At 40.8% G+C, this 25,349-nt stretch overlaps 1 protein-coding gene across 4 annotated transcripts in view; it reads right to left on the reverse strand.

Annotated features, from left to right (window-relative positions):
- The window catches only part of NCOA7 (nuclear receptor coactivator 7), a 138,157-nt gene that overhangs the window by 92,708 nt on the left and 20,100 nt on the right, over positions 1 to 25,349 (reverse strand). For all 4 annotated transcript variants that reach the window (XM_046675664.1, XM_046675665.1, XM_046675662.1 and 1 more), the window contains exon 2: positions 21,210 to 21,323. In XM_046675664.1, the coding sequence (XP_046531620.1) occupies positions 21,210 to 21,259 (50 nt within the window). In that variant the 5' untranslated portion in view covers positions 21,260 to 21,323. The remainder of the gene's footprint in view (positions 1 to 21,209; positions 21,324 to 25,349) is intronic.

Here is a 25,349-nt window from a genome sequence, read left to right on the forward strand (position 1 = left end):
TGGCACAGGATTGCATACTCATCCCAGGGGCACTGCTGTCACAAAGCGGCTGGCTTCAGGAAATGCCCCACACAAAGCACAGGAGGGATGCAGGGAGCAAAGGGCCAGGGGTTAGGAGGCCTCAGTGGACATTTTCCAATTCTGGCCTCACTTGACCCCTCAGCTGCAAGCAGCACTACTGAACAGACATTTTCTGGCTTTCTTGTCTCTCCCCCTTCTCGAGCTGAGAGCTCTCTCCATCTCAATCCCTTGTGTTCGGGCTCAAGGAGGAAGGCCACAGGTGGCTGGGCAGTGGTGTCCAGGTGAACACCAATAAGACAAGATCAGAGGGGTTGGCAGAGGCTGAAATACGCAGGCTTTGTACCAGGGTAAAATGTTTTGATTTTATTTCAAGGGCTATGAGAAGCCACTGGATGATTTAATCCCGTGGCTGAGATGATCTGATTTGTGTTTTCTGGCTCCTATATGAAGAATGGATTGTGAAAGTGAAGGGTGGAAGCTAGGAGACCACAGGCTCCAGCAGCATTCCAGAGAGAAATGACAGTAACTAGGAGAGGAAGTGGACAGACTCAGGTGATGTTCTGGAGGTGAAGCCAACAGGGTTTCCTAGTGGATTAGGTGTGGAAAGTGAAGGAAAGAAGAGTTAAAACCACCTCCTAGGTTTTTGGTTTAAGCTAATGGGTAGATGTGCTCACTGTGAAGGGGAAGATTAAGGATGGAGCAGGGTTGGGAGTTCTCGCCTCACTCTCCTAAGAAGACCCATTCCCACGGCTTCCTTTTTATTTCTAAATGAATGACCCTCAAATTATACTCCCAGCTCAGAATTTCACTCTAAGCTTCATCCTGAGTATCCAATCACCTATTCCACTTCTCCACGCGCCCTCCTCACAGGCACAACAAATTCAAGATGACCAAAACCAAGCCTGTCGTTTGCCTCCCCCAAACCTGGTTTCCCTGAGGTGTCTCATTCTTATAGGGGTCCCACTATCCACTCAGCCCTTTAAGTAGAAACCTGGACCCTGGATCCTAATCCTTCTCAATCTCCACATTCCACCACTGCTGTTTCTGGTTGATTTTACCTTCTGCCTTTATACCCCGCTGCTCCCTCTGCCAGGAACACGCTCCATCACCCTTTACCTTGTTAGTTCCTATCATCAGAGAGCAGGTCAAATGTTATTTCGTCAAGAAGCCTTCCCTGGTCCTCACACGTGGTCATGTCTCCCTGCTACAGGCTCTATGCTGCCATCTACTTTTTCTTTGTAACACTTATCAACAGTCTAATTGAAAATTACTACTGCAACTAGTTGTTTAATATCAGGTTCTCCCATTTGAACGTAAATTCTATGAAGGAAAGGACAACGTCTGCCTCAGTCATCACTGTATACTCAGAGCTTAGCATAGTAAACTGGATACACAACAGACACAAAACACACATTGAATGAATGAATGAATGAATGATGCCCTAACTAGCCACTAACCGACCCTGGTTAAATAACAACCTCTCAACTCAGTAACTTATCTTTACCAAGAAGTTAGCTAATCAGTTTTTAAAAAGGTATTTTCTAGCCCTAAATGTCTAGAAAAATAAACAACTAAGCAAGTAAATAAAACTAAATCTGATGGGGATTGATTACTTGGAGAACAAAAATCTTCACTATGTTTCATGAAATTTCTTAGAATTTTTTTATAGCTGCAGAGGACTAACTATCCTATGTTCACGTGCATTTAATTAAGTATTATTATTATTTTTAAGTCACATTAGTTTTATCTAGTGATGATTTCAGACACACAGATAAGTGTTTCATAAGAGCTTTCCATGGTTAAGGCCAAACACTTGTGTTTATTAAAAACAAAAATAAGATGCTCACATGTTTCTTTATGCCTACCAAATGCTTTTGCATGCATTACGATTTTTAAGAAATAGTGAAAACTTCATGGCTTCACATGCCAGGTTTTTAAAAAAGGCCCATGATTATTTCTCAGAGGAAATAACTTTGTAGAACCAACAAAACGAACAGGAGAGACAGAGGGAAGATGGCCTGACTTAAGCCAGCAGCCACTCTCCAACTGCTCCAGAGGAGGAAGCCAGGCGGAACTGAGTTTTGGAGGGTTAGGGAAGGCGCCGGGCCTGGTCTTACAGCCGCACCTGCTAAGCAGGCAGACTCCCTTATTAAGATCCATGTGTATTTGGGGTGGCACATGGGGAGTGCTGATGACAACGGCATTGGGAGAGGGGAGTAAAGCCCCTAAAACACCTCCTTGCCTCCACCCTGACTGGCACAAAAGACCAGCCCCACTTATTTCTTCTAAGCATTTTAGTTCGCTGTCTCATCAACTAAACATTTCGTGAGTACGTGTGTGACCTTCACTATAAGCACATTTGTCTTTCCTGGTTTCTGCCTTTTCCTTAATTTCTCATTTTGTCTTCAACGAGGTTAAACTATGAGAATCACTTAACATGTATGACCTCAAATTAACAAATCACCAAGTTTCTAGGGCCAATAGTTCCACTCTATGGTAATACAGATTGGAGTAGAAACTTTATTTTGAAAAAAATAAATGTTTCGTTAAACACAATTTTTAGAAGTTGGAAAAGAATGTATCTAGGATGCAAGAAAGAACATTATTCTGAGGATCCAGAGGGAAACTGAAACCTGTGACGGAATTTTGGTGCGCAGAACATGTGGCGAGGAGAAAGGAGACTCGGAGACCATGCCACGCACGTAGTGACACAGCAGCATGACATCTGGACCAGCCCACCTGTGGAAAACAAGGGCGGCTGAGAGCCATCCTTCAAAGAACTTGCCACTTGTAGCAGCACTTCCCCGGGAGGGAAACTGGGTGCCGAGTTTCACTATAACGGGTTGTGAATTTTGAACAGCCCACCAACCAAAGATGATAAAAAATACTGTGAACTTGTGAGCATCTTTGGTAAGCTAGATCCGCATGGGCCAGCACTGAAGGCTCTTTACTGACCAATGACAAATAGGACTAGTTAAAACCAATCGTTTGTGGGCCTGCTGACTCATTCCTCCTACCCAGGGTGCAAACTTCAGTCCTTAATTAGCATATTCAATGAACTGTGTGTGTTCTCTTGCCTCTCAAGTAATAAAATTAATTCAGTGCTTGTTTTGTTAATCCCTTCAATAGCTAAAAGAAAAAGAGTAAAGTATTTGGGGCTCCCTGTCAGGGGGAACGAAAACAACCAAATTTGACCTGGTAGAGTTAGTTAGGTTTAGCATACAAAACAACAAAGTGGCAGAGAACTTCCTAACGATTATCAAAACCATCAGTCAAGAGTAACTTGTCCAGACACATAGACAAGGGATTGACCCCAATGGAAGAAACCTGAAATGATTCCTTAGAGACTCTGAAGTTCTGGGTAGGAATCTTATAGGGTTGAGTCTTCAAGGATGTTCTCCCCTTACCTTCCAGTTGAAGATTGTGACAGTAAATCAAAAGGAAGATACGGAAGAACAAAGTAAATAGTGTGAAAGAACTGATCCAAATGATAGGCTGCTCTCAAAGCATATAAGGAATCTCTCAGTGTCCCAGTCACGTGCAAATCCCATGCACTTTCACGTGTCCATGCATCCACACATGGTCTTCCCTTTAGGTGAAACGCTCCTCCTTCCTTCTCTCTTCATGGTATCTGAAGACAGCCCAATGTCACTCCATTTATGATGATGTCCAGGCTCTTTTACAGTCACTTCTTCTGCCCCATACTCTTAGCACTTGGCAGTCACCTCGGTTCCAGTACTTCTCCCATTGTTACCACTTTGTAAGCATCCCATTATTACATCAGACTGTGCATGCCTACAAATGTTTGCTGAGGGAAAGGACAGAAGAGTATGATGTCATGGGCAGAGTCTAAGAGGGAAACGGCTCAAGAGGGATGACATGTTCTTCTAAAATAAATTCTGTCAACTCCATCACAAATGAGCCTGTGGAAGAGGCAAAGCAGAAAGCATCTCAAGAAAGAAATGTGTCCTAAGGGACTCAAGTTTCAATGGGCATGGATAAGGGATGGCAGAGAGGCACAAAAGGAAGCTCTAACAAAAGCAAAAAGCGAAGGACAGAAATCTGTAAGAACAACAATGGAAAGCTGAAGCTCAGAATGAGCAGAAGTCTGCAAAGAATGCAGAGGGAAAAGTAACAAGGAAATTTTACAGATGGTGAGAGGATGGAGGCAAGAAGCAACAGACCCGCTACATACAGCACACTAGGTGAAGTTCACTTACAAGAGAGAGAAAGCAGATCTAGTCGAATCCTATTTTGCAGCTCTATCAGAGAGACTAAAGGAAAAACTAAAAAGGATGAAGGATCCTGGCTAAGAAGAAAATGAAATCCAGGATGAAGTCTCTAGCCCTGTAAGAAGTAACCACCTGAGTTGTAGAACCACTACCAGTAAGCTCGGATGAATCATAGAGAAAGACTGGAAATATGAAAAAAAAATCCTAGTTTTTAAAGGAAAAAGAAAAACAACCAAGATTCTAGAAATGACACACTGAGCAGCTTGATACTGACTCCCAGATAAATAAACTGACAGATACTAGACAAATCATCTATGGTTACTTGATAGTGAATTACTGACAGCTGGAGCCACCATGGGTACACTAAAACTGAGTGAATACAAACTAACATAATTCTCTGTCTTAAGAGTGCTTCTACATTTGGCATATTGACAGGCATGTCACAGGAGGCAGTATGTCAAGATTTCACTACGGTCCTTGAAAATGTCTGTTGCTGTGTTCTTGAAAGTAAGAGGGAAACAGCTGGGCTAGAGAATTTTGTTAAGTAAACTTAGAGCAAGTTAATTTATAGCAAGTTGAAAGACTGAATTATTTAATCCACTGATGGTATTAATTTGCCATAAAACATAAAGCTTTCCAATTCAGCAATTTTATCAACTACTTGGATAAGCACATAGAAGGCATGCTATTCAGGTTGTATATCTGACTCAAGCAAGGAAGGACAACAAATATGTTTGGTGCTAAAAGTCAGGCTTCAAAATTCCTGGAAACTTAGAGTAATGGATGGAAAACAAACAAGATAAAACTAAAATTCCATTTCACAAGGAAAAACACTTTTTTTCTTCAGTGTGAATCTAACTGTTGTCAACCAGCTAAGGAAATACGAAGCTGTATTTAAAAAATAAAAAGATGACAAATAACATTCCTATAAATGCATGAATCAGACCAAGATGGTCAAGAATCTGAAAACTCTGCCTTAGGTAGCGGGGTTTAGAAACTTGGGGTATTCAGCCTGGACCAGAGAACGTTCAGGGAGAACATGAAGCTGTCCTCAGATACATCCAACAATAACATACGAAAGAGGGATTCGAGGTCTTCTGTGTGGATGCTAAGTAACTGGGAATACGTAGAATAAATTGAAAGGAAATAAATTTTAACTAAAAATTAAAAAACAATCTTCTACTAGTGAGAGTTTTTCAAGCAACGAATGAGCAGCCTTTGAGTCCTTGGGACATCCCTGTAGCTGGAAAAGCTCAAATCCAGTTTGGAAAAGGCATATTGTCAGATGCAGCAGAGATTCTGGCCCTGGCATGGTAGCCCAGAGGACCTCTCCCTCACAACTAAACAATTTTATGTTCTGAAGTTAGACCTGGTGCCTGTGTTAAGAAGATGATGGAGGGGCTGGCCTGGTGGCATAGTTATTAAGTTTGCGTGCTCCACTTCGGCAGCCCAGGGTTCGTGGGTTCGGATCCTGGGCACAGACCTACACACTGCTCATCAAGTCACGCTGTGGCAGCACCCCACATACAAAAATAGAGGAAGATTGGCACAGATGTTAGCTCAGCAACAATCTTCCTCAAGCAAAAAGAGGAAGATTGACAACATATGTTAGCTCAGAGCCAATCTTCCTGACAAAAAAAAGAAGATGATGTGAAGGAAAAAATAAGATATCAAGTTAACATGAGCTTGACGCTTAGAAAAGAAAATGCTGCCTTTTCTTTCTAATCTCTCCATCACTTCTTCCAGGTCCTCAGGGCATTACCTGATTATTCTATTACCTGGTGCTTCTACATCCCAGACCTACTCATACAGAAGGACTGCAGGTCCTCATCCAAGGTGCCTATGAAATAAGGTCATTGTGAAATGGTGCACTAAAAACAAGTCATGGAGACACTTGTTAGAATTCTGAGCACAGGAAAATAAATTTACCAGCTGTTATCAGAGCTATACAGACATAACCACACCGCTGCATACTGTTTACTTGAAAATGCAGGAAGATGTTTGCTAGTGGCTTGCTTTCTGTACACAGAAGAGAATACTACAACAGAACTGGCCGTTCTCATCAAACATATCACACATCAAGTTCCTATACAGATGTCACTGTCCACAGCATTAAGATTATCTGTCTTCATTTAAAATAGACATCAACGATTGATGCTCAACTATAACAGAACAATTATATTAAAACACTAATATCTGAAAATCCAGTCACCGGACTTTACAGAATAATACTGTACTGTATATCCAACAGTTGCTAAGAGAGTATCTTAACAGTGCTCATCACGAGGAAAAAAAAATCTAACGATGTGTGGTAATGGATGTTAGCTAGATTTATTGTGATGATCATTTCACAATATATACACACATCAAATCATTACACTGAAACGAATATGTTATATGTCACTTACAGCTCAATAAAAAAAAATCCAGTCACTTATAATTTATTTTAAAAAATTTATATCAGTAAGGAAAAAAGTTAACACCACCAAGTTACCCAATTCCTAGCATTGTACATCTGTTCCTTAAACTAATATGCAAAGTTCTACTCAGTAAACTTAAACATGTATGAATTCTCCAACTACCTTTGGATACATTACAAAGTGGACAAATCATAATAATTTTTTTTTTGCTGTTAAAAAAAATTTTTATGGAAAAAATTTCTATAGAGTTTTCATGGAAGATATTACAACTGAAAATTTCTCTTACAGAACAGATTTACTCTAATTATTCTGACATTATATTTGGAAGGTACTATGTAGGTAGTAGTTAAGAATAACGGCTTTGGTGTTAGACATAAAGAGGAAGAAATCTTGGCTCCATTACTTGCTAGCTGCATAACGTGGGAAGTTACTAAACCACTCCAAGTCTGTTTCCTTGTCTGTCAAAATCAGGAAAATACCACCATCAACCTCCCGGGCTGTTCCGAGGATTAAATGGGGTCATATTTGTAAGTCTCCTGGCACAGAGTGAGCAGTCAGCAAAAGAGCGCATGGTACCACCAATATACACAAGTAAAACTTTATGACGTGTTATAGGTCCTGAGCGGGCGGGTACAGGAACCTGGAGTTGGAGTGGCTCTTCTTCTGCTTTATTGCTCTGCTCATGTCCTCATGGCTTTACATCTTTAAAAACTTACCTCTCCTTGAACTCCACACCTCTCTCCTGCTATGGCCCTAATTTTTGGCCTCCCTTTCCAGCCATGTTCCCAGAAGAACTGCCCAGAAGCTTGGTCTCCACTCCCTTACATCCCATTTTCACTTAATTGGCTTCTGAAACCACTGCACTGAAACTGCTTTCATTCAGTCAGCGGGGACCTCCGAGTGGTCAAACTTAGCGGATCCTTTGCAGCCCTCATCTTCATTTCCCTCTCACTGCTTTCTCCTCTTCTGGATTCCACCTAGTAGACCACTAACTGTTGGAGTTACCCGATTCTCTTCCCCAGTCCTTCGTTCTGGGGTTCTGAAGAGAGTTTACACTCTCTCCCTGAATGATTCCTCACCGATTCCCACGGCTGGGGCTAACAACTCTTACATTTCTCTCTCAGCTCAGATCACTCTGTTTTCACTCCAGATTCACATACCCAACTCTGCATTTTGTGGTTCCACTGGATGTCTCAAAGGCATCTCAAACTTAACACATGTGAGCTTAAATTCTTGAGATTCCCCCCCCCCCCCCCCCCGAAACTGTTATTTTTGTAGTTTTCTCATTTCATTTAATGGCACCTTCATCCATCTAATTGTTTAATCCATATTCCTAAGCATGGGCCTCCCTGACCTGCCCCAGCCTACTGCTCCACTCTTCCCGTGCTATCCTCCCTAACAGCCCTGTTCCAGCCATGCTGGCCTGCTTGCAGATGCAGGAACTCTGCCAAGCTTTTTCCCCACCTTAAAGTCTTTGAGTCTAAGCGTTTCCTCTAGAATAGTCCCCCCCTTTCCTTTCTCCCCAGTCCTCCTCCTAAACACACAGATCAGCTGGCAATCTGCTCCTACCCAGGATCTGCTTAAACGTCATTATCCTCCAGAGGTTTTCCTTGATCATCGCTCCTGTCTAAAGTGGATGTTGCCCTTGCAATTCTTTCATAACATCCTGTTATTTCCCCTTACAGCAAACACTGCAATTTCTAATGACATATGCATTTACGTGTTTCCTTGTTTAATGTCTTTGTGAAAAGTAATCTCCAGAAGAGCAAGGACCACATTTGTTGTGTTCACCGCCCTACTTGCTCGGCTTAACAGGTGCAGGCACATAAAGTCTGTCTGAGAGATACACATGCATAAGTTTTTCCCCACAACACAATAATGTATTTCAAATCCAAGGGTAAACATTATATGTCTCTAAGAAAGTCTTATATTTGATTAAGTCAAAGAACTGGAAGACGTTTTAAGTACCCACTTGGATCAGATAATATAAAAACCAAAATGGTCATTTATTCAAAATTAAAGGTTTTCCTATGCATTAAAAATCACCAGAAAGAAGGCAAAGATTACATATATTAGTCTCATAACTCAATTAATTTTATAATTTTAAGTTTTCAATGACCTGTTAACACAGTACAAACTGCACTTAAAGATAGTGTTGTGTGTGTTTATGACTAATTTTTATATTTTCAAAACCCATATACTCTTATAAAAGAAAAATTATATTATATACTTGCATACACATATATGTGTATTTATACTTATTTTACATTTAAAATACATCTAATCTCATAAAAGAAAAATATCCTGAAATCCTGATTGTATAAGCTCAGAGTTGTGGTTTAAAAAAATTAAGTCTCTCTCATTATGTAGTGAAAGCAGCTGATTTAGCAGAGTAAAAGGAAATATCCCCCAGTTAAGAAAAAAAAAAAGGATGATGGAGCCATTGAAATGGAGATGGCTCAGTCCCCAATGACCTCACCAGCATCTGCTTCAATTACCTTCTGAAAATGAAATAACCAAATTACCACTCAGCTTTCTGCCGTGCTAACAAAATTAATCCGAAAGATCAAAATTCATCTGCTTTAAATTATATATTACACAACTTCTCAAACCAAAACCTCTTCTACCTCTGTGAAGAACATACACCTTGGCTGTCTGTCATAATCAACAGTAACATACTCTCACATACACAGAAAAAAATTAATGGAATGATTAATGACTTAGCTCAAATCACCCATGACAGGGATTTCATTCCACCTATTCAGAGTGGGATCAATCAATTTAGACTCTATTTTGCTCTGTACAACAGATGTGTTCTTGAAAATATACATGCAAACTGTATTTTAAATGCCAGAGTAGTTTAGAAATATAATTAGGTTTTATTTTTTTAGTGTAGAAAAGAATATTTAAAGCATGAATAACTGGCCTCTAATTTAACTGCTTCCTAAGTTCACAGGGTCATGATTTGGCCATCCAGTCTGTCAAGTACTCCATAAATACACTACTGAATACCATTTTAAAATCCTGATGTAATCCATATTTTTATTCTCTTGTTCTTCTATATTTATTTCATATTCTCTGTTCACACCTAAACAATTCTTGTCTCACAACTATCAAGCTGCATTTCTCATTTCACTCTGTGAGATCCCCACCTCAAAGTCATCTTGGATTCTTCTTCAAGTGAAATCAGTCGCGTGGTTCTAATAAAACTACTCAGAGAAGACCTCCTCCTTGCTCTCCACCACCTTCTGCCCCAGCAGATGCTACATCCTCTCTTGCTTTGGGAAGAGACTCACGAGGTCCCCCAACCCAACTACCTCATCTTCCCTTCTTGTGTCTAGGACACTCGGATGCCTGCTACGGTGCTTACTCATCTGTCTGCTCTCTCTGGTGCTGAACCACATTTGCAAACCACAGGCCACCCTGTGTCTGGCTCAGTCTCTTTAAACCTGGCCTGTATCCTTTTCACTACTGTCTCCATTTGTGTAAGAAGCAAAAAACTAAAACAGGCAGGCAGGCCTGCCGCATGTTCACTGGTAGAAGGGACCACAAAATGAGTGCAGAAAAAAATGGAAGGTGAACCATTTTGTTTATGCAAACTTTATTTAAATGGTAAATGAAGGAAACAGGAAACGGGAAGTAAAAATACATGAACCCATGCCCCATGGCTCAAGCACCAGGTCATCACCTTTACAACGGAAGTGCCCAGTGAGGTGTGCTTCAACTGTTAAGGCCTCCAGCTCTGAATCTAGAGAGGAAATACTCTAATAGGGGAATTCTTGCCACATTCCAGAACTACAGAGGAAGGTCAGGAGATGGCTGACATTTCTTTGGTATGTAGGGACTTTCAAAGTTTCCCCAAAAGAGCAGAGATTCCCTAGCTTGTTCCAAAGTTCCTAAGAATATCTTCATAGTGAAAATCAGAAAATGCCAGTTTATACTTAAATACATTTAATCATTTAGATCAGTGAGTATGGATAACTGATAAGGGTCTATAAAACTCAATTCAACAGAGTTTAATGAAGAATATGGCAGAACGATGAAGAGCACAGGCTAAGAGATCAGGCAACTGGGGTTGAGTCCTGGATCTGCCAGTTCATAGTTATGTGACCTTGGGCAAGTTACATAACATCTTAGGATGATAACAGGACCTATTTCATGGAGTAATTGTTAGATTACATGAGCAGACAAATCAGTCTGTTACATAGTAAATGTTCACCAAATGTTAGCTATCATTCATGGTGAATGACTGTTGGGTGCAGGGCACTAAGCCAGATCTTGTGAGGAATACAAAAATGAAAAAGAACTAACAATAAATACCAACAGAGAAATAAGGCAGAGAGGATGAGAGTGTTACTGGGTGTATCCAAAGACAGACTGTATTAAGGGCCCCAAGAGAAGGAAGCCTAGCAATGCCCTCTGAGCCCAGTGGCAGGAAAGGGCACATCTAGTTGTTGTTGTGTGTGTGTGTGTGTGTGGATGTGCACGCGTGCTCGCACATGCTGGTGGGGGGAGAGGGGGATGACGGAGGGGGGTGAAGGATTAAATGAAATAGTAAAGGTCTCAAGGAGACAGTGTCACAATTTAAGATGGATTTGCCAGACTGAGGGGTCTGCCATCACTGTACATAAGGAGAGAATAGTCAAGAGCAGTTCTTTGTATAATGAAAGCAAGTTCTGAGGGGGCAAAGTGTAAGACGTACAGAAAATCTAAGTAGGAGATAAAGACAGAGGTAGGAATGAGCCATCTTGTGCAAAACCTCTAATTTGAGAGAATTTGGGATGCAGAAGTGTCATATCTGAACTGTGCCTCCAGAAGACTAATCTGGGAAGATGCGTGGGAGGGTACACAATTAGCATCTGACTTATGAGGGTAGAGGGGGGTGACGATTCTTGGAATTTTCAGACATAAGTTTCAGGGGAAAAGAGGAACTTTTCTACCAAAATCACCAACAGCTGGACTACGAGCACAAGCAACGAAGTGTCAGAGCTGTGAGCACAAAGCATTTTCTGGTTCAGAACTCAGTTTTCTCTTGCTGAGGAATTGTCGTACCAGCAAAAATGAAAGGTTTCAAATGCATGTAATGAAAGTATCTCAGGCTGATAGGGCCAAGTTTAAGCCCAGGTTCAAGAGCCAGTTCAGCTGAAGTCTTCCTCAACTGTCAGCAACAACGTCAAAAAAGGAAGGGGTAACTTAAATCCACTTTTCATGGGCTTCAGTCTTTTCTGTGTCTCAGAGTCTGCAATCTTGAGTCTTTCACTGAAGGCCGTGTCTAGAGCACGCTCATGGACAAGTCTCAAAGGATACATAAACTCCCTGAAAATTTACGCAAAATTTGTGCCTATGTATTTATTCTTACTCTTTCTTCTTTATTTCTGTATTCCTCACTTAGGCAGCATGCTTTCATATTAAAATTCATTAGTACTTATCTTTCATGAGTGCTTATTCTAAGGACGTCGTATATTTTAACTCAGTCAATCCTCTCAACAATCTTATAAGGTAAGGTACTATTATTATTTTCATTTTGGAGAAAAGAAACTATACCTACGGCCCCACAGCTAGTAACTAGCGCTATAGAGAAGAAACCTGCGGGAGGCCCACATACAGTTGCCCAAGCTTTGTGACCACAATAGTTCCAACTGGTGGTTTTGTTAGGTTTCGTGTTTTGTTACAGCTTCACTGGGTCTCACTCCAGATCTGGGACAATCCAGATAAGCCTGGGATTCCAGGTTAAAGAGAGACATGCTTGTCATAGTTTTATAGGGACCCATTACACTGCACTGTAGAAAAGTATATTTATACAAAAGGTACTTTATGTACAACTGTCTTTGAACAATTGGTTAATGTGTGTTAGATCAACAATTTTCAAACAAATTTGTTTTTCAATGAGGAAAATTAACCTCACTCCCAGTAGCCTAACCACCAAAGACTCCTCTAAATCAATGAGTCATTTTTTGATTGTGGCTCACAATAAAAAATAATTTTAAATTGTGATTCAATATATACATACTTATAAATATTTAAAACAAAAACTTCATGAAATATTATTTATTCTGACTACATACAACGCACTCTGATATTTTCTATTCAGTCTAGCTTAGTCTATACTAATCTGTTCCATTCCACTAAAAAAAAATGCTGGTTCATAGCCACCAAATTGATTTCAGGATGCCCCAATGGGCTGTAACCTACTGATTGAAAGGCAGTATTCTACCCGGAATCAAATCAAGTAATTCAGTCTGCCTAAAAATGAAGCAAAAAGCATGAGTTCTAACTGTTAATGTCTAAATGTTTGTAAGCTTTTTCTAATCTGTAGAAAAGAGTTAATGATTGCCTGAAAACATTAGAAGATCAAACTTGACCATGGATGTTTTTCCCATTAATGAATGACAAGCAATATGTAAATATTCCCTTAAGAGCTGCCTGATCTGAACTCAATCAAGAAAATGGGAAACATAAGCCTTAAACAACATTACAGATCATTTAAGAGTTTAATTGGTAATGAGTAAGATTTTCAAATAAGGCACAAGAAACTTTTTCATAGGAAATGGTTTTAAAAGTCTTCATCTTTTTAAGATTAATGAAATTGCTGAATACTGAAAAGTTTGTAGTGATAAAAATTAAGACTCACAAACCATTTCTATCCTACATATTGTAATATTATAAATATTCTCAGTCTGTCAGTTGGTCAAAAAATACCTAGCATTTGTTAAATGCCAACCACTATTTAACAAGGCACAGAGAAGGAGCACTGAACTATTGCAGAGTCCTCACCGTCCAGAGGGCCCACGTCAGCGGGGAGATTGACTGTCAACACATTAACAAACAAATAAGAGCTATGAAGGTCACAAGAGCGTCCTTGGGCAGTGCTGTGGATCACTATTTTAACAACCAGCATCCTCTAGGATGGTTCTTAGAAACTGAAATCAAATATGGCTTCCAGTAAAGTCAACCAAAACATTCTACTCCCAAACCAAAAGTAATTATTCCTGCTTATCACATTATGAAGCTAACAACATGTTCTAATCCCCTCTCTCAGACAAGTAAAAATTAATGCCTAATGCACTTTAAACTAAGACAACATGGAATGAAGGAAATAATCAGAAACAAACAAAGCTGACTGGGATTCAGGGCTCAGACCCTCCATTTAAAGGCTAAGTGATTTGAGGCAAGTTATTTACCCTCCTGAGCTCTGGAGTCCTCATCTGCATTTATATCTACTCGGGATCCTGGTGAAGGTAGAGTGAGGACAGGCACATGCAAGCACCCTGTAAAGTACTAACAAATGCTCTTAGTAACTTTTATTAGAATCAGTAGGCATAGTGAAACCTAGAGAACAAAATATTACCCAAAGATTAAGAAGGTATAATTACCAAGCACTTAAAACAGTTTTATTTGCTTTTCATGTATAAATTCCATTAAAACCTGCAATATGACAGAATATCCAAATCCAACAACGGGTCAGAATCAAGTTTCTCCTCAAATCTTGGATACTAAGGTCCTTCTTTAATGGTTCTTGGCCGGCAGGAAAAAACAATCCACGGACTGTTAATTAAAGGAAGGGCAAGAGTTGACGCCACCCCACTCCACCCATGCAGTACGTTCATTCCTAGCACAGGCATACCAGAAAGAGCTGGCTCTATCCTAGGGTTCAAAGACTGCCTCTGGGGGCCGGGGCCAGGGAGCGCTCCCCGTGTCCTCAGCAGGGCTGCCAATCAACCCGCCAGAAGTGTGCAGGCTACACCTTCCACTGGATCTTAGACTCTGTACTGACCAAGAGGGCAAGCTGAAGCTTTCCGTCCAAATGTCTCTCTGCTTTCATTTGTATTATAGGCAACTACTCTTTTTAGACAAGACGCAACCCAAGCAAGTAAAGGGGATCACTAAGGCAAAACCCTGACGACACAGGCAGGGTATACAGGCTGCATGTTTCACACTGCCTTGGTTGGTTAATACTCTGACATAACCGTATTACAGATGGGTAAAGTCGACAAGACATGTACGGTAGGATGTCTTCAAGTTATAAACAAATTGTTTTGGAATAGGTCACTTATAAATTAGGTCTTTAGAATCCGGGATGCATTTCCGCAAATTAATTTACAATGGTACACATTAATGGTAAGCTGCTAGGACTGCCCACAGAAATCTTCTCAACCCACACTGAGAATAGCAGTGGTCAGGTAACCTGTGTTCGACAGGCCCCCTTCCACCACTAAGTTGCCACGTGGCCCTGGGCAGCATGGCAGAGCGTAAGCTCTAGAAGAGAAGGATGTCCTTGGGCTCAGATCCTGCCGCACCTGCCTGCTGTATAATCTCACGGAAGTTATTCAACCTCAACCCATTTGAGTCTAAATTTCCACAGCAGTCAAATCAATATTTGGGGATGAAAATTTGTATATAGATCAGTGGCGTGGGATGAAGATAACTTGGACCAGTTTTCTCAACCTTTTTCACAGCAAAGCAGGCACGGAAGAGGATAATACTTCTACTGCACCCTGGGTAGGATGCAGCCCATGGCTGCAGTTGAGCAGCCTGGGTCTCCGGCCACCCCGACGGCTGAGGCGTCAGTGTCTCCGGCACGCCTGCCCAAGGCATGAGATTATGTCAAGCAACACCAGTGGTGAGGCTCTGATTAGCAGTTACTAGATATGAAGTGCCTTGGGAGGGGGCCAACACATCTTTGACAAATTCCCCTTGTGGGCTTAGGGCCCAACTCGTAACTAAAAGGGTGCCTCAGATTTCTCCAAGAACTTTGGACTATGTGATTCCACTTCATGATGTCCCAGAACCTAGCTGCGCTCATAACAATGAAGCTTTGAGAAACTATGATTTCACTTTGGATTGTTGTAATTGCTCCCACCTCTCCCTGATCTGAACAGCAAGAGCAGCTCATGGAATGGGAGTGGGGTGTCAAGATGAGGATTCTTTGGGGTGAAGATGAAGGTGCAGCGAGGGATAGAAGATAAGGTCAGGACGGATTTGTCCTTAAAGGAATGACTGAGTACTCACTGTGCCAGGCATTCTGTAAAAGTTACCTCAATCTTCACAGCCATCTCAGTTTGGTTTTGTTTGAGTGAGGGAGCTACACAGTTTACTATGTATATTTAATAAAAAGTCTATCCAGTGAGTCAAACACCTCTAGATCCTCCTCCCGGAAGAAGGGGTCAAACCTCAATCGGTGTGGACAAGGGACCGATCTGGTTCAGCTTTAGTCCTCCTTGCTGTGTCCCATTTGGGCTTCTTCTCCCTGGTTCGGGCTGGGATGCTTCCTTCTTTGAAGCCATCTTGTTAGTGGGTTACTATTAGCCACATTTAACAACTGAAGATATGTAGGGTGACGGAGTTTAGAGAACTTTGCCAAGATTACACACTGGAGTGCTTTTCAAATGCTAGGTGTTCTGCTGATGGGTCAGAGGCTCAAGGCTGAAGAAATGCCAGGGTAGAGGCTGGGGACAGGAGTGGGAAGAGTCAGGGGAGCAGGCATGGGGGGTAAGATGTATTCAACACTCTGTACCCTTGAGCGGGGTCGGTCGTGATGGAAACAAGAGCAGCATCCCCCTCCCTGCTGTGTGCCACAGGCTCTGAAGCGGGTGGGTAAGAGAAGAGGCTGGGTGGCGGTGGTAGTTCTGCTTTTCTAATAACCAGGAAGGAGTGGGAAGAGGGACCTATGTGAACAAGGCACAGTCTACTGATGAGTCTCTATCACTCATGTCTACTCACAGGCTCTCTCAGACCTTATCAGAGGGGAAAAGTAAATCTCCTACAAAACACCACTTTGGGTTAACTAAAAATATATTTTTGCTATTCTAAATTAATCCTTGATCTTGGAAAATATGTTTTTAAAGAATTTTCAAACATATAAAGAGCACAAAGAGATTGAGACAAAAATCACTAAATGGGTCCAAATTCTACGAAAGCCAAATAATATCAAAATGAGAAGGGAAGAGAGCCCTGCGCAGCAGGACTGAAGAAAACACCGCCTTCTGACTACAGAGGAAGGAGGAGAGTGCAGGGGCCATAACGAATAGCGATCGCTCCAGAGGACAGTACAGGGGGTATAATTTGCTTAAATAATTCAGTTGTTCATTTGGTTTCAAGACCTGTCAAGAACCAAGGAATTAATACACATGTATATAACATACTAACATACTAATTTTGTATATACAAATTCTTTGCAAAAATATGGGAAAAGGTATCCATGAATTATTTGATCTAGAATAAACTACAGGTACAAAACAACTCTGAAGATCCTGAAAACCACATGCGCCAGGACCAGGAGATCCTGAAAACTCCTTAGGGCTTATCCAGAATAAATCTATTTAGCAGTGACGCTAATTCACCCTTCATTTAGAGTTACACGGGCATGTTTCAAGACAAACGATGAGAAGGTTTTGGGTGTTCCTCGAATTGCTCATTTCAATCCAAAATTATTAAAATAGGGTCTTTTAAACTTAACTTTGATTTGATGTTCAATTCTGAGGTTGGAGGCGCAGAGAGAGAGAGAGAGAAAAACAATCAACAAAAGAGATGGATAAAGGATTATTTACCAAACACAATCATGCAATGTTTATGAAACCACATGGTAAAATAGCGCACCAAGGAAAGAGAGGGTATTTAACTACTCAAAAGGAAAAAGGGATGGGGGGACAGAGTTTAAAGGCAATTTTTAGGGTTTCAGATAGACATTGTGGTAGCAGGCAGAAATCAGGACAACTCTTCCTTTTGATCTCCTCCACACCCTTAGAGAGATTTGTGTACGGCGGTGTGACTGCATCAGCTGGGCCTCCCCCTTGGCCTGACTTTACATTCTTCTCTGGACATCTTGCTTGGAATGCCCTTAGCACACTGCCCCAGAGAAATCGGCCCTGTGTTGTTAGAAACGGGCTTTCAAGTTGGTCCTATTGGTAATTCCACTTTACGGAATGCCACAATTTGGTTAGAAGGCATTTGAAAAGGTTTATAACTTTGGTTGCCTCTTTTCTGACAATGAAGGTTTTTTTGGTTTGCTTTTTGCTTTTAATAGCTTGACCATTTTGGGGCTGCCATTTCATGATAATAGCTAAACTATGGGTTTGTCTGTTTTCTCTCTTTCTCTATCTCTCCCCCCACCATCTCTCAATCTCTCTCTCTCATTTCCTAGTAATTAATCATGTTTCCTCACTGTTTTAATAGCATCACTGATTTGTGTCCTTGTCCTGCTATCTTTCTGCTCCTGAGGTCACATCTCATTTTAAGATATGTTTTTCTTTTCATTGTTAGAATACTTTCGACTAGAAGGCAAAGCAAGCATGACAAATTTTACATTTCGGAGTTGAAAAAACTATGCTGTTCTTCCAGAACAGCTTCATCTCGCATTCTCAGTTTAAGGGGCTCCTCTCACTCTACATCTTAGGAACAAGAAGCGGTTAACTTTGAGCAGGCTGTTCATGAACCAACAGTCACGCTTACTATTGGAATCAGTTTGGATTCAGACTGAGAAGGCACTATTCTAGCTTTTGAAATCACTCTGTAGGGCATCCATAGGCAAAAAAAAAAAAAAAAAAGAACTCTGACCTAAACTCACATCTTATATGCAAGTTAATTCCAAATGAACGACTGACGTAAATATAAAACATAATACTCTAAAAATTCTAGGGAAAAAAAATGAAAGAAAATCTTCAGGACCTAGGGCTAGGCAAAGAGTTGTTAGACTTGACACCAAAAGCACAATCCATTAAACGAAAAACTAATACACTGAAGTGCATCAGAATTAAAACCTTTTGCTCTGCCAAAGACGCTATTAAGAGGATGAAAAGAAATATAAAATATTTACAAACTACATATCAAAGGACTAGTATCTAGAATGTATAAAGAACTTTCAAACCTCAACTATAAAAAAAAAATACAATTAGAACACAGCAAAAAGACACGGCACTGAAGAAGATGGATAGACAGCTAATGAGCACATGAAAAGATATTCAACTTTTTTTAGTCATTAAAAAAATGCAAATTAAACCACAATGAGATATCACAGCATACCTATCAGAATGGCTGAAATAAGAGTGACAATACCAAATGCTGACGAGGATGCGGAGAAAGTGGGTCACTAATACACTGCAGACGGGAAGGAGCGTAAAACAGTACAGCCACTCCGGAAAAGAGTATGGCAGTTTCTTACAAAATTAAACAAGCACTTATCATTTGACCCAGCAATCCACTCGCGGGCATTTATCCCAGAGAAATTAAAACTTACATTCACACGAAATGATACAAATGATGCTAGCAGCTTTATTCATTAACAGCCCCAAACTGGAAACAACACAAATGCCCTTCAATGGATGAATGGTTAAAAAATTGTGATACACTCATATCATGACATAGTACTTAGCAATAAAAAGGAATAAACTATTGATACATGCAACATCTCAGGCAGATCTCAAGTACTACGGTCTGAATGTTTGTGTTCCACCAAAATTCATATGTTGAAACCTAATGTCCAATGGGATGGCATTAGGAGGTGGTGCCTTTGGGAGGTGATTGGGTCATGAGGGTAGAGCCCTCAGGAAGGGATTAGTGCCCTTATAAAGGAGGCCTGAGAAAGCTCCTTGACCCTTCTGCCATGTAAGGTTACAGTAAGAAGATGGCCTTATGTGAACCAGAGAGCTGACTCTCACCAGACACAGAACCTGACTATGCTGGTAGCCTGATCTCAGACTTCCAGCCTCCAGACTGTGAGAAATAAATTCCTGTTGTTTATAAGCCACTTTCTCGGTCTGCGGTATTTTGTTATAGCAGTCCGAATGGACTGTGACACCAAGAGAATTGCACTAAGTGAAAAACGTTACATACTATATAATTAATTCCATTTATATGATATTTTTGAAATAACAAATTATAGAGATTAAGAACAGATTAGTGGTTTTCAGGAGCGGTAGGTAGAGGGACGAAGGTGAATGCGGCTACAAAAGGGTAGCACGTGGGATCTTTTGGATGGAATTGTTCTGTATCTTGATTGTGATGGTGGCCACACAAATCTACACATGTGATACAATTACACAGAATTAACTACACACACAAACACAAATGGGGGCTTGTAAACCTGGTGAAATCTGAATAAGGTCAGTGGATTGTATCAATGTCAATTTCCTAGTTGTGATATTGTAGGATAGTCACGTAAGGTATTAGCATTGTGGGAAACTGGATAAAGGATATAGAATATCTCTCTGTATTATTTTTTACAACTACATGTAAATCTACAAGTATCTCAATATAAAATGTTAAAATGTTTTTAAAAATCACTAGATAGTCCTTATTTATTCTAAGTGTCCTATCTTTCTAATATTTCACCTGTTAGATGCCCAATTTCTTCCTTCCCCAAACACCTGTTACTCTCTGTAGTTGTAACAGTGAAAAACATTTCACTAAAATTAGTACTTTAACTCTTGCTTTCCAAAAACACTTATTCTTAGTTTACTATTACTAATTGGAACAGGCCCTTTGGAGATAACCCTATATTTGAATACTGACTCTTACACTGCATAAAATGGGCAAAACACTTTCTGAGTCTTAGTTATCTCACTGGTAAAATAGGGGGAAAACCTACAGCATAGGTTTATTGTGAAGATAAATAAAATAATAAGTAAAGTAGTTGGCCCATAGTTCCTTAAATGTTCATTTCCTTCCTTTTTTCATTAACGAGCTAAAAACGTAGCTTAATTTCTTGATAAAAATATCAAAAAATTTTTGGTTCTGAGTTTCCAAGGCTCATAGTTGAAAAACAGGAAATGCACCTTTAACAGCATAGACTGAGGGGGTTGGGGATGTGGTGAGGCTGAATTCAGTCCTTAAGAAGGATTTCAATTTGGAAACCATAATGAGCATTTGAAGTCTAGGTTCTCACTCTGAGTTTGAAAACATTCCAGATACCAAAATGATTTATAAATGTTTTAGCATATTATTGATTTTATTATGATTAGCGAGTGACTGCCAAATAGATGTTTAAATCTGTAAACAGTAACCAACCATATACTAGATAACCTCCATTCAGACACCAACAAATGTATACATGTTGGATGAGTTCCAGTTTTCAAACTGACATGGACTCCAAGGGTAGAATTTCATCCATTCCATCCACCTACAAAAATACTTTTTAGGAAGAAACTCCACACAAGGTAACGAGCTTTAAATATGTCATAGATTTTTAGTTATAGCTCAACCAATTAAGCTACAGAGCAGCAGGAACTAAGCATTTAGGATTTAAAACTCAATGTAAGTTCCTAAATGTGGGATTCCAAGCAATTTGCAGTTCAGGGCATACTGACAGCTAGATTCCCTGAGCAGCCCTGACCTGAGAACCACCAGAGATACAAGAAGAACCAAATGTTATTCCTCTAATAGAAATAACAAAAAGGATGAAACAAACTATATTTAACTTCCCCTGGCTACCTGCTCTGATTCTGAACAGTTACAAAACAAAATGCCAAGTAATGCTTGCGGACAAAGTCCTCTCAAACGTTTTTTTAAAGTACTGATACAATTTTGCAAAGCGAATGCTTACCGAGCAAAATAACTTTGTTTCCGTTCCTTCTTCTCTTCCTTGGTATCCATAATATGCAATCAAAAGTGCCAAGTATTTGGGAAAGTCCTTCTTTTTAATCAATAAATCATAACCCTGTAAAAAACAATAACAACAAAGTGACTAAACATTAGAAGTTTATCATGACCAACGTGAAGAATAAATCAGAGTGAAGCTACATGGCCCACAGCAAATGGAAGATAAACTTTAACCAGTAAACACAGTCCATATGAGTCATATATGAAACACGAATGCCCACAGTGGGGGGAAAAACTACAATTAGAATAGAGGTGTTAAACTATAAAATAAAAGGCAGCTGGAAAAGTAAACTGAAGTATTTTCCTCATAAATAACAATTATTTCAAAATGTGCTAAAATGAAAACCACTGACTTTGGAAGATTTTAGGCTAGCCATGCAGAAGCTAATTGTTTTTTTTTTTTTTTAATTTTTGCACTCATAATCACTCTTTTCAAGTAATTAGTGACAAACGTGTCATACATAATTGTGAAAAGTCGATCACATAGGTGTTTTACAAGAATGCTCTTTCTTTAAAAATAAAAATAAATCAGAACTCTGTTTTATTTTCAGAAACATGCCAGCGAGTACATCCCACTTGAGCAAATGTGGAAATGAAAGTACGAAGCCTCAGGAAGCTGTTCTTCAGATGGCTTCATAAGCTTGCCTCCGCCCCGCCTGCTCCGCTGCCCCAGCTACCCTCAGCTATGTTTCCCAGTAGTGGCTTCCACCTATAATAAAAGGTTGTCTCCAGATCAATCTTCCTTAAATACCACTTTCATCATGCCACTCCCCTGCTCAAAAATTTCCAATGTCTACCTACTGTCTGATTCACTAATCTAAATTTTCTGCAGAGCATTAACACCTCCTAAAATCTGTCCTTTCACCCTGAAGGGGTACCGAAGAAAAAGCCAAGAGTGTTCACCAATCAAAATTATTTACTAATTCATTTCAATTCAATAAACAACTTAATTCACAATACATATTGCATGAAAGGTACTGCGATAAGTTTCAGATACCAAAGATAAATGTGCCGCAATGGAATTTACCGTCTTGTGAGGGAGACACTTAGGATTTCAGGTCAGTGGGATACGAATTGCTATGGAGGAGGCACAGGTGCCATTAGAGCCTAGAGGAAGAACACTCAACCTGACGCAGCCCACCCCATGCACTCCCCCCACACACCAGGATCTGAAGGATAAGAATGGGTTTCCCAGTTAAAGGGTACAGAGAAGTAGGTCCAGCTTGAACAAAAGCAAGAAGACACAATATTTCCCTGCTGGCCCAGCATATAATGTGAAGGAGGGCAACACTGGGAGCTGAGGATGAAGACAGGATTGGGCAGGATTAGGGCCATGGAGGATCTTCTATGCCATGCTAACAAGCTTACACTTCATCCTATATATGCATTATGTGCTGCCCACTCCCTCTGCTGCACCCATGTCAGACATCACTAAGTGATCATGCTGAACCCAGAAACAGCACTCACAGCAGCCATTACCAAATTGATCGGAGCTGATTCACGACAGAAAACCAATTTCCTCATCCCTGAAGCATATGAAAGGAAGCCACCAAAGGGTTTTCCATGACAGAGTGTGATACGCAGATTGTCGAGGATGGACTTGAGAGCTTAAGAACAGGGTAAAGTAGATCCATTAGAAAGAAATTACAGTGAAACTGGTTAAGAGGAGGGCCTATACTTAGGCAGCAGTATTTGACATAGAAAGTGGAGGGATGAATTCAAGAAATATTTAGGAGGCAAATGAGTCGAGACTTGGTGACTCATGAATGTAGACAATGAGGGAAAGGAAGGAATGAGGAATGCCCTCCGAGTTTGTGCTTCAGGGACCAGGTAGACTGTGACAGCAGATATGACACCACCACATGAAGGAGGCAGGCTGGGGCGGGGGGGGGGGGGGGGGGGCGCGGAGCAGAAACAGAGGAGAGACCAGTTTTGGACACGTTGCCTTTGCAGTAACTGTGTGAGTGTAATAGTCAGCTGGAGACATTCACCAGACGTTTGATTATGTCTAAAGCAGAGGAGTACAGTGAGGGTTAGAAAAAAAGATTTAGAAATTATCAGCATATGGTTTTAGTTAACAAAAGAAAAAGAAAAAAAACCCGATACAATGATGAGATCACCCTGGAAGCATGGCAACTACGCACAAGGCTCTGTATGGAAACAACAGAGACACAATCTCCACTCTTACTGGTTATCTCCACATCCCCGAAATGGGCTGCACACTCAAGGAGCTTACCATCCAGTAGGGAAAATAAGATGTGTGAAAATAACTAAAATGTGGGGTAGTAACTTGGAGCTGTCCAATGAATAATACTGAGAATCCAGAACATACAAACTTGCATCTTGAGTGAAGTGATAAAGTAAACCTTTCAGGGTAGTGAGGATTTCAATAGGTAAAGGAGAGAGAGAGAGAGAGACAGCAATCCAGAAAGAGGGAACACCTGAACATGGGCATGGATGTGAAAAGGGCGCGACACATTCAGGCAAGAAGGGCAGAGTGAGTATACCAGGTAGTGAAGGAACCAAGCATGATGGCTGCCTACTGTTACGTCATTTATTTCAACAGATTATCCACCTGCACCTGTATCTCTTTAAATCCTTACAACCACATTATGAGTTAGATACCCTTAATTCCATTAAATTGAGGCCGAGAGACGCTAATTTCCCTAGTTCAACAGCACCAGCTCTGGTGGAGCAGGGATTTAAGTCCAGTGTGGCGCACACTTCAATGCCTCTCAATAACCTTTGGAGCCAGACTTGGACATAAGCTAGAAAAAGTCATCTAGAATCAACAGCATCCAATGCCTCAGTGTAGATTCTGCAAGTTAAGACAAATGTACCTGGCCACAGGTCACTGAGGACTTCCAACAGGACATCAGCGGAGTAGTGGGAGTGGAAGTCATGCCTCAATGAATGAGGGTAGTACTCATTCAAGAATTCGGGTGATGAAAGAAAGAAAAATAAGGGGCTGGCCCGCTGGCTGAGTGGTTAAGTTCACACTCTTGGCTTCGGTGGCTCAGGGTTTCACTGGTTCGAATCCTGGGCGGGGACATGGCACCACTCATCAAGCCATGCTGAAACGGTATCCCACATAGGACAATCAGAGGCACTCACAACTAGAATATGCAACTACATACTGGGGGGCTTTGGGGAGAAGAAGAAGAAGAAAAAAAAAGAAAGAAAATTCAGTGGCTGAGTATGCAACTCTCGTAAGCTCAGTCTCACACTGTGGCCTGAACCCATGGGCTCCTCCTCAACTCTGCACCTTCATCTTTTCTCTTTCCCTAAGCTTAAGGTTAACTTTGCTACACTCCTCTTTCTGACCAGATCTGGCACAGGGCCCAGTTCTGCGTTAAAGTCTTCCCTGACCACTCGTGTGCCAGTCTCTCTCTTTGTCAGGAGCTTATTTTGCATGTCACTTACCAGTCACGGTGAGGCTCTTAACCATACATGTGTGACAATGCCACTTCACTCAGCCACCACAGCCCCAAACACACCAAAAGTTCCAAGTCAAAAACCACCATGTTTCACACTTCCCTAAATACCTAGCACAGAACGAGGCAGAAAATCCATGCAAATTAAAGACAAGAAATAATCTAGTCTTGGGGTAAGGTCAATTATACGGCAGACTGCTATAACTCCAAGGATTTGTCTCAAAATAAGAATTACTTGGGGACAGGGGATGTCGACTCAAACCAGCCAGACGTGGACTCCAGAAAGGATCAGAATCGCAGCCCTCAGCTCTGCCCTGGGCCAGGTGGCGGGCTGGAAAGTTCCTCTCCTGCATGCCGCCATGTGTGATGATCTCTGTTTATTAGATTCCCCTCATGAATAAAAATGAAGTCATAACAATCTAATTGGAAAATTTTTATATTGCAAGCTGAGCCAGAAGCTAATATTTGGTTCTAGTGGGAAAAAAATTGACAAAAATAAGCACAAGAGAAAAAGATGAAATGATCCAAGAACTGACATCTGGTGCTGCTGTGTCTGTTTAGAACTGGCAAAGCTTTTTTCCCACCCCCCCCGCCCCCCCATAGTCCATTCGATAAACAAAAAATATACTAAACTTCGGTTTCTTTTAAAT

This window comes from Equus quagga, chromosome 11, assembly GCF_021613505.1.
Source record: "Equus quagga isolate Etosha38 chromosome 11, UCLA_HA_Equagga_1.0, whole genome shotgun sequence".
Lineage (NCBI taxonomy): Eukaryota > Metazoa > Chordata > Mammalia > Perissodactyla > Equidae > Equus > Equus quagga.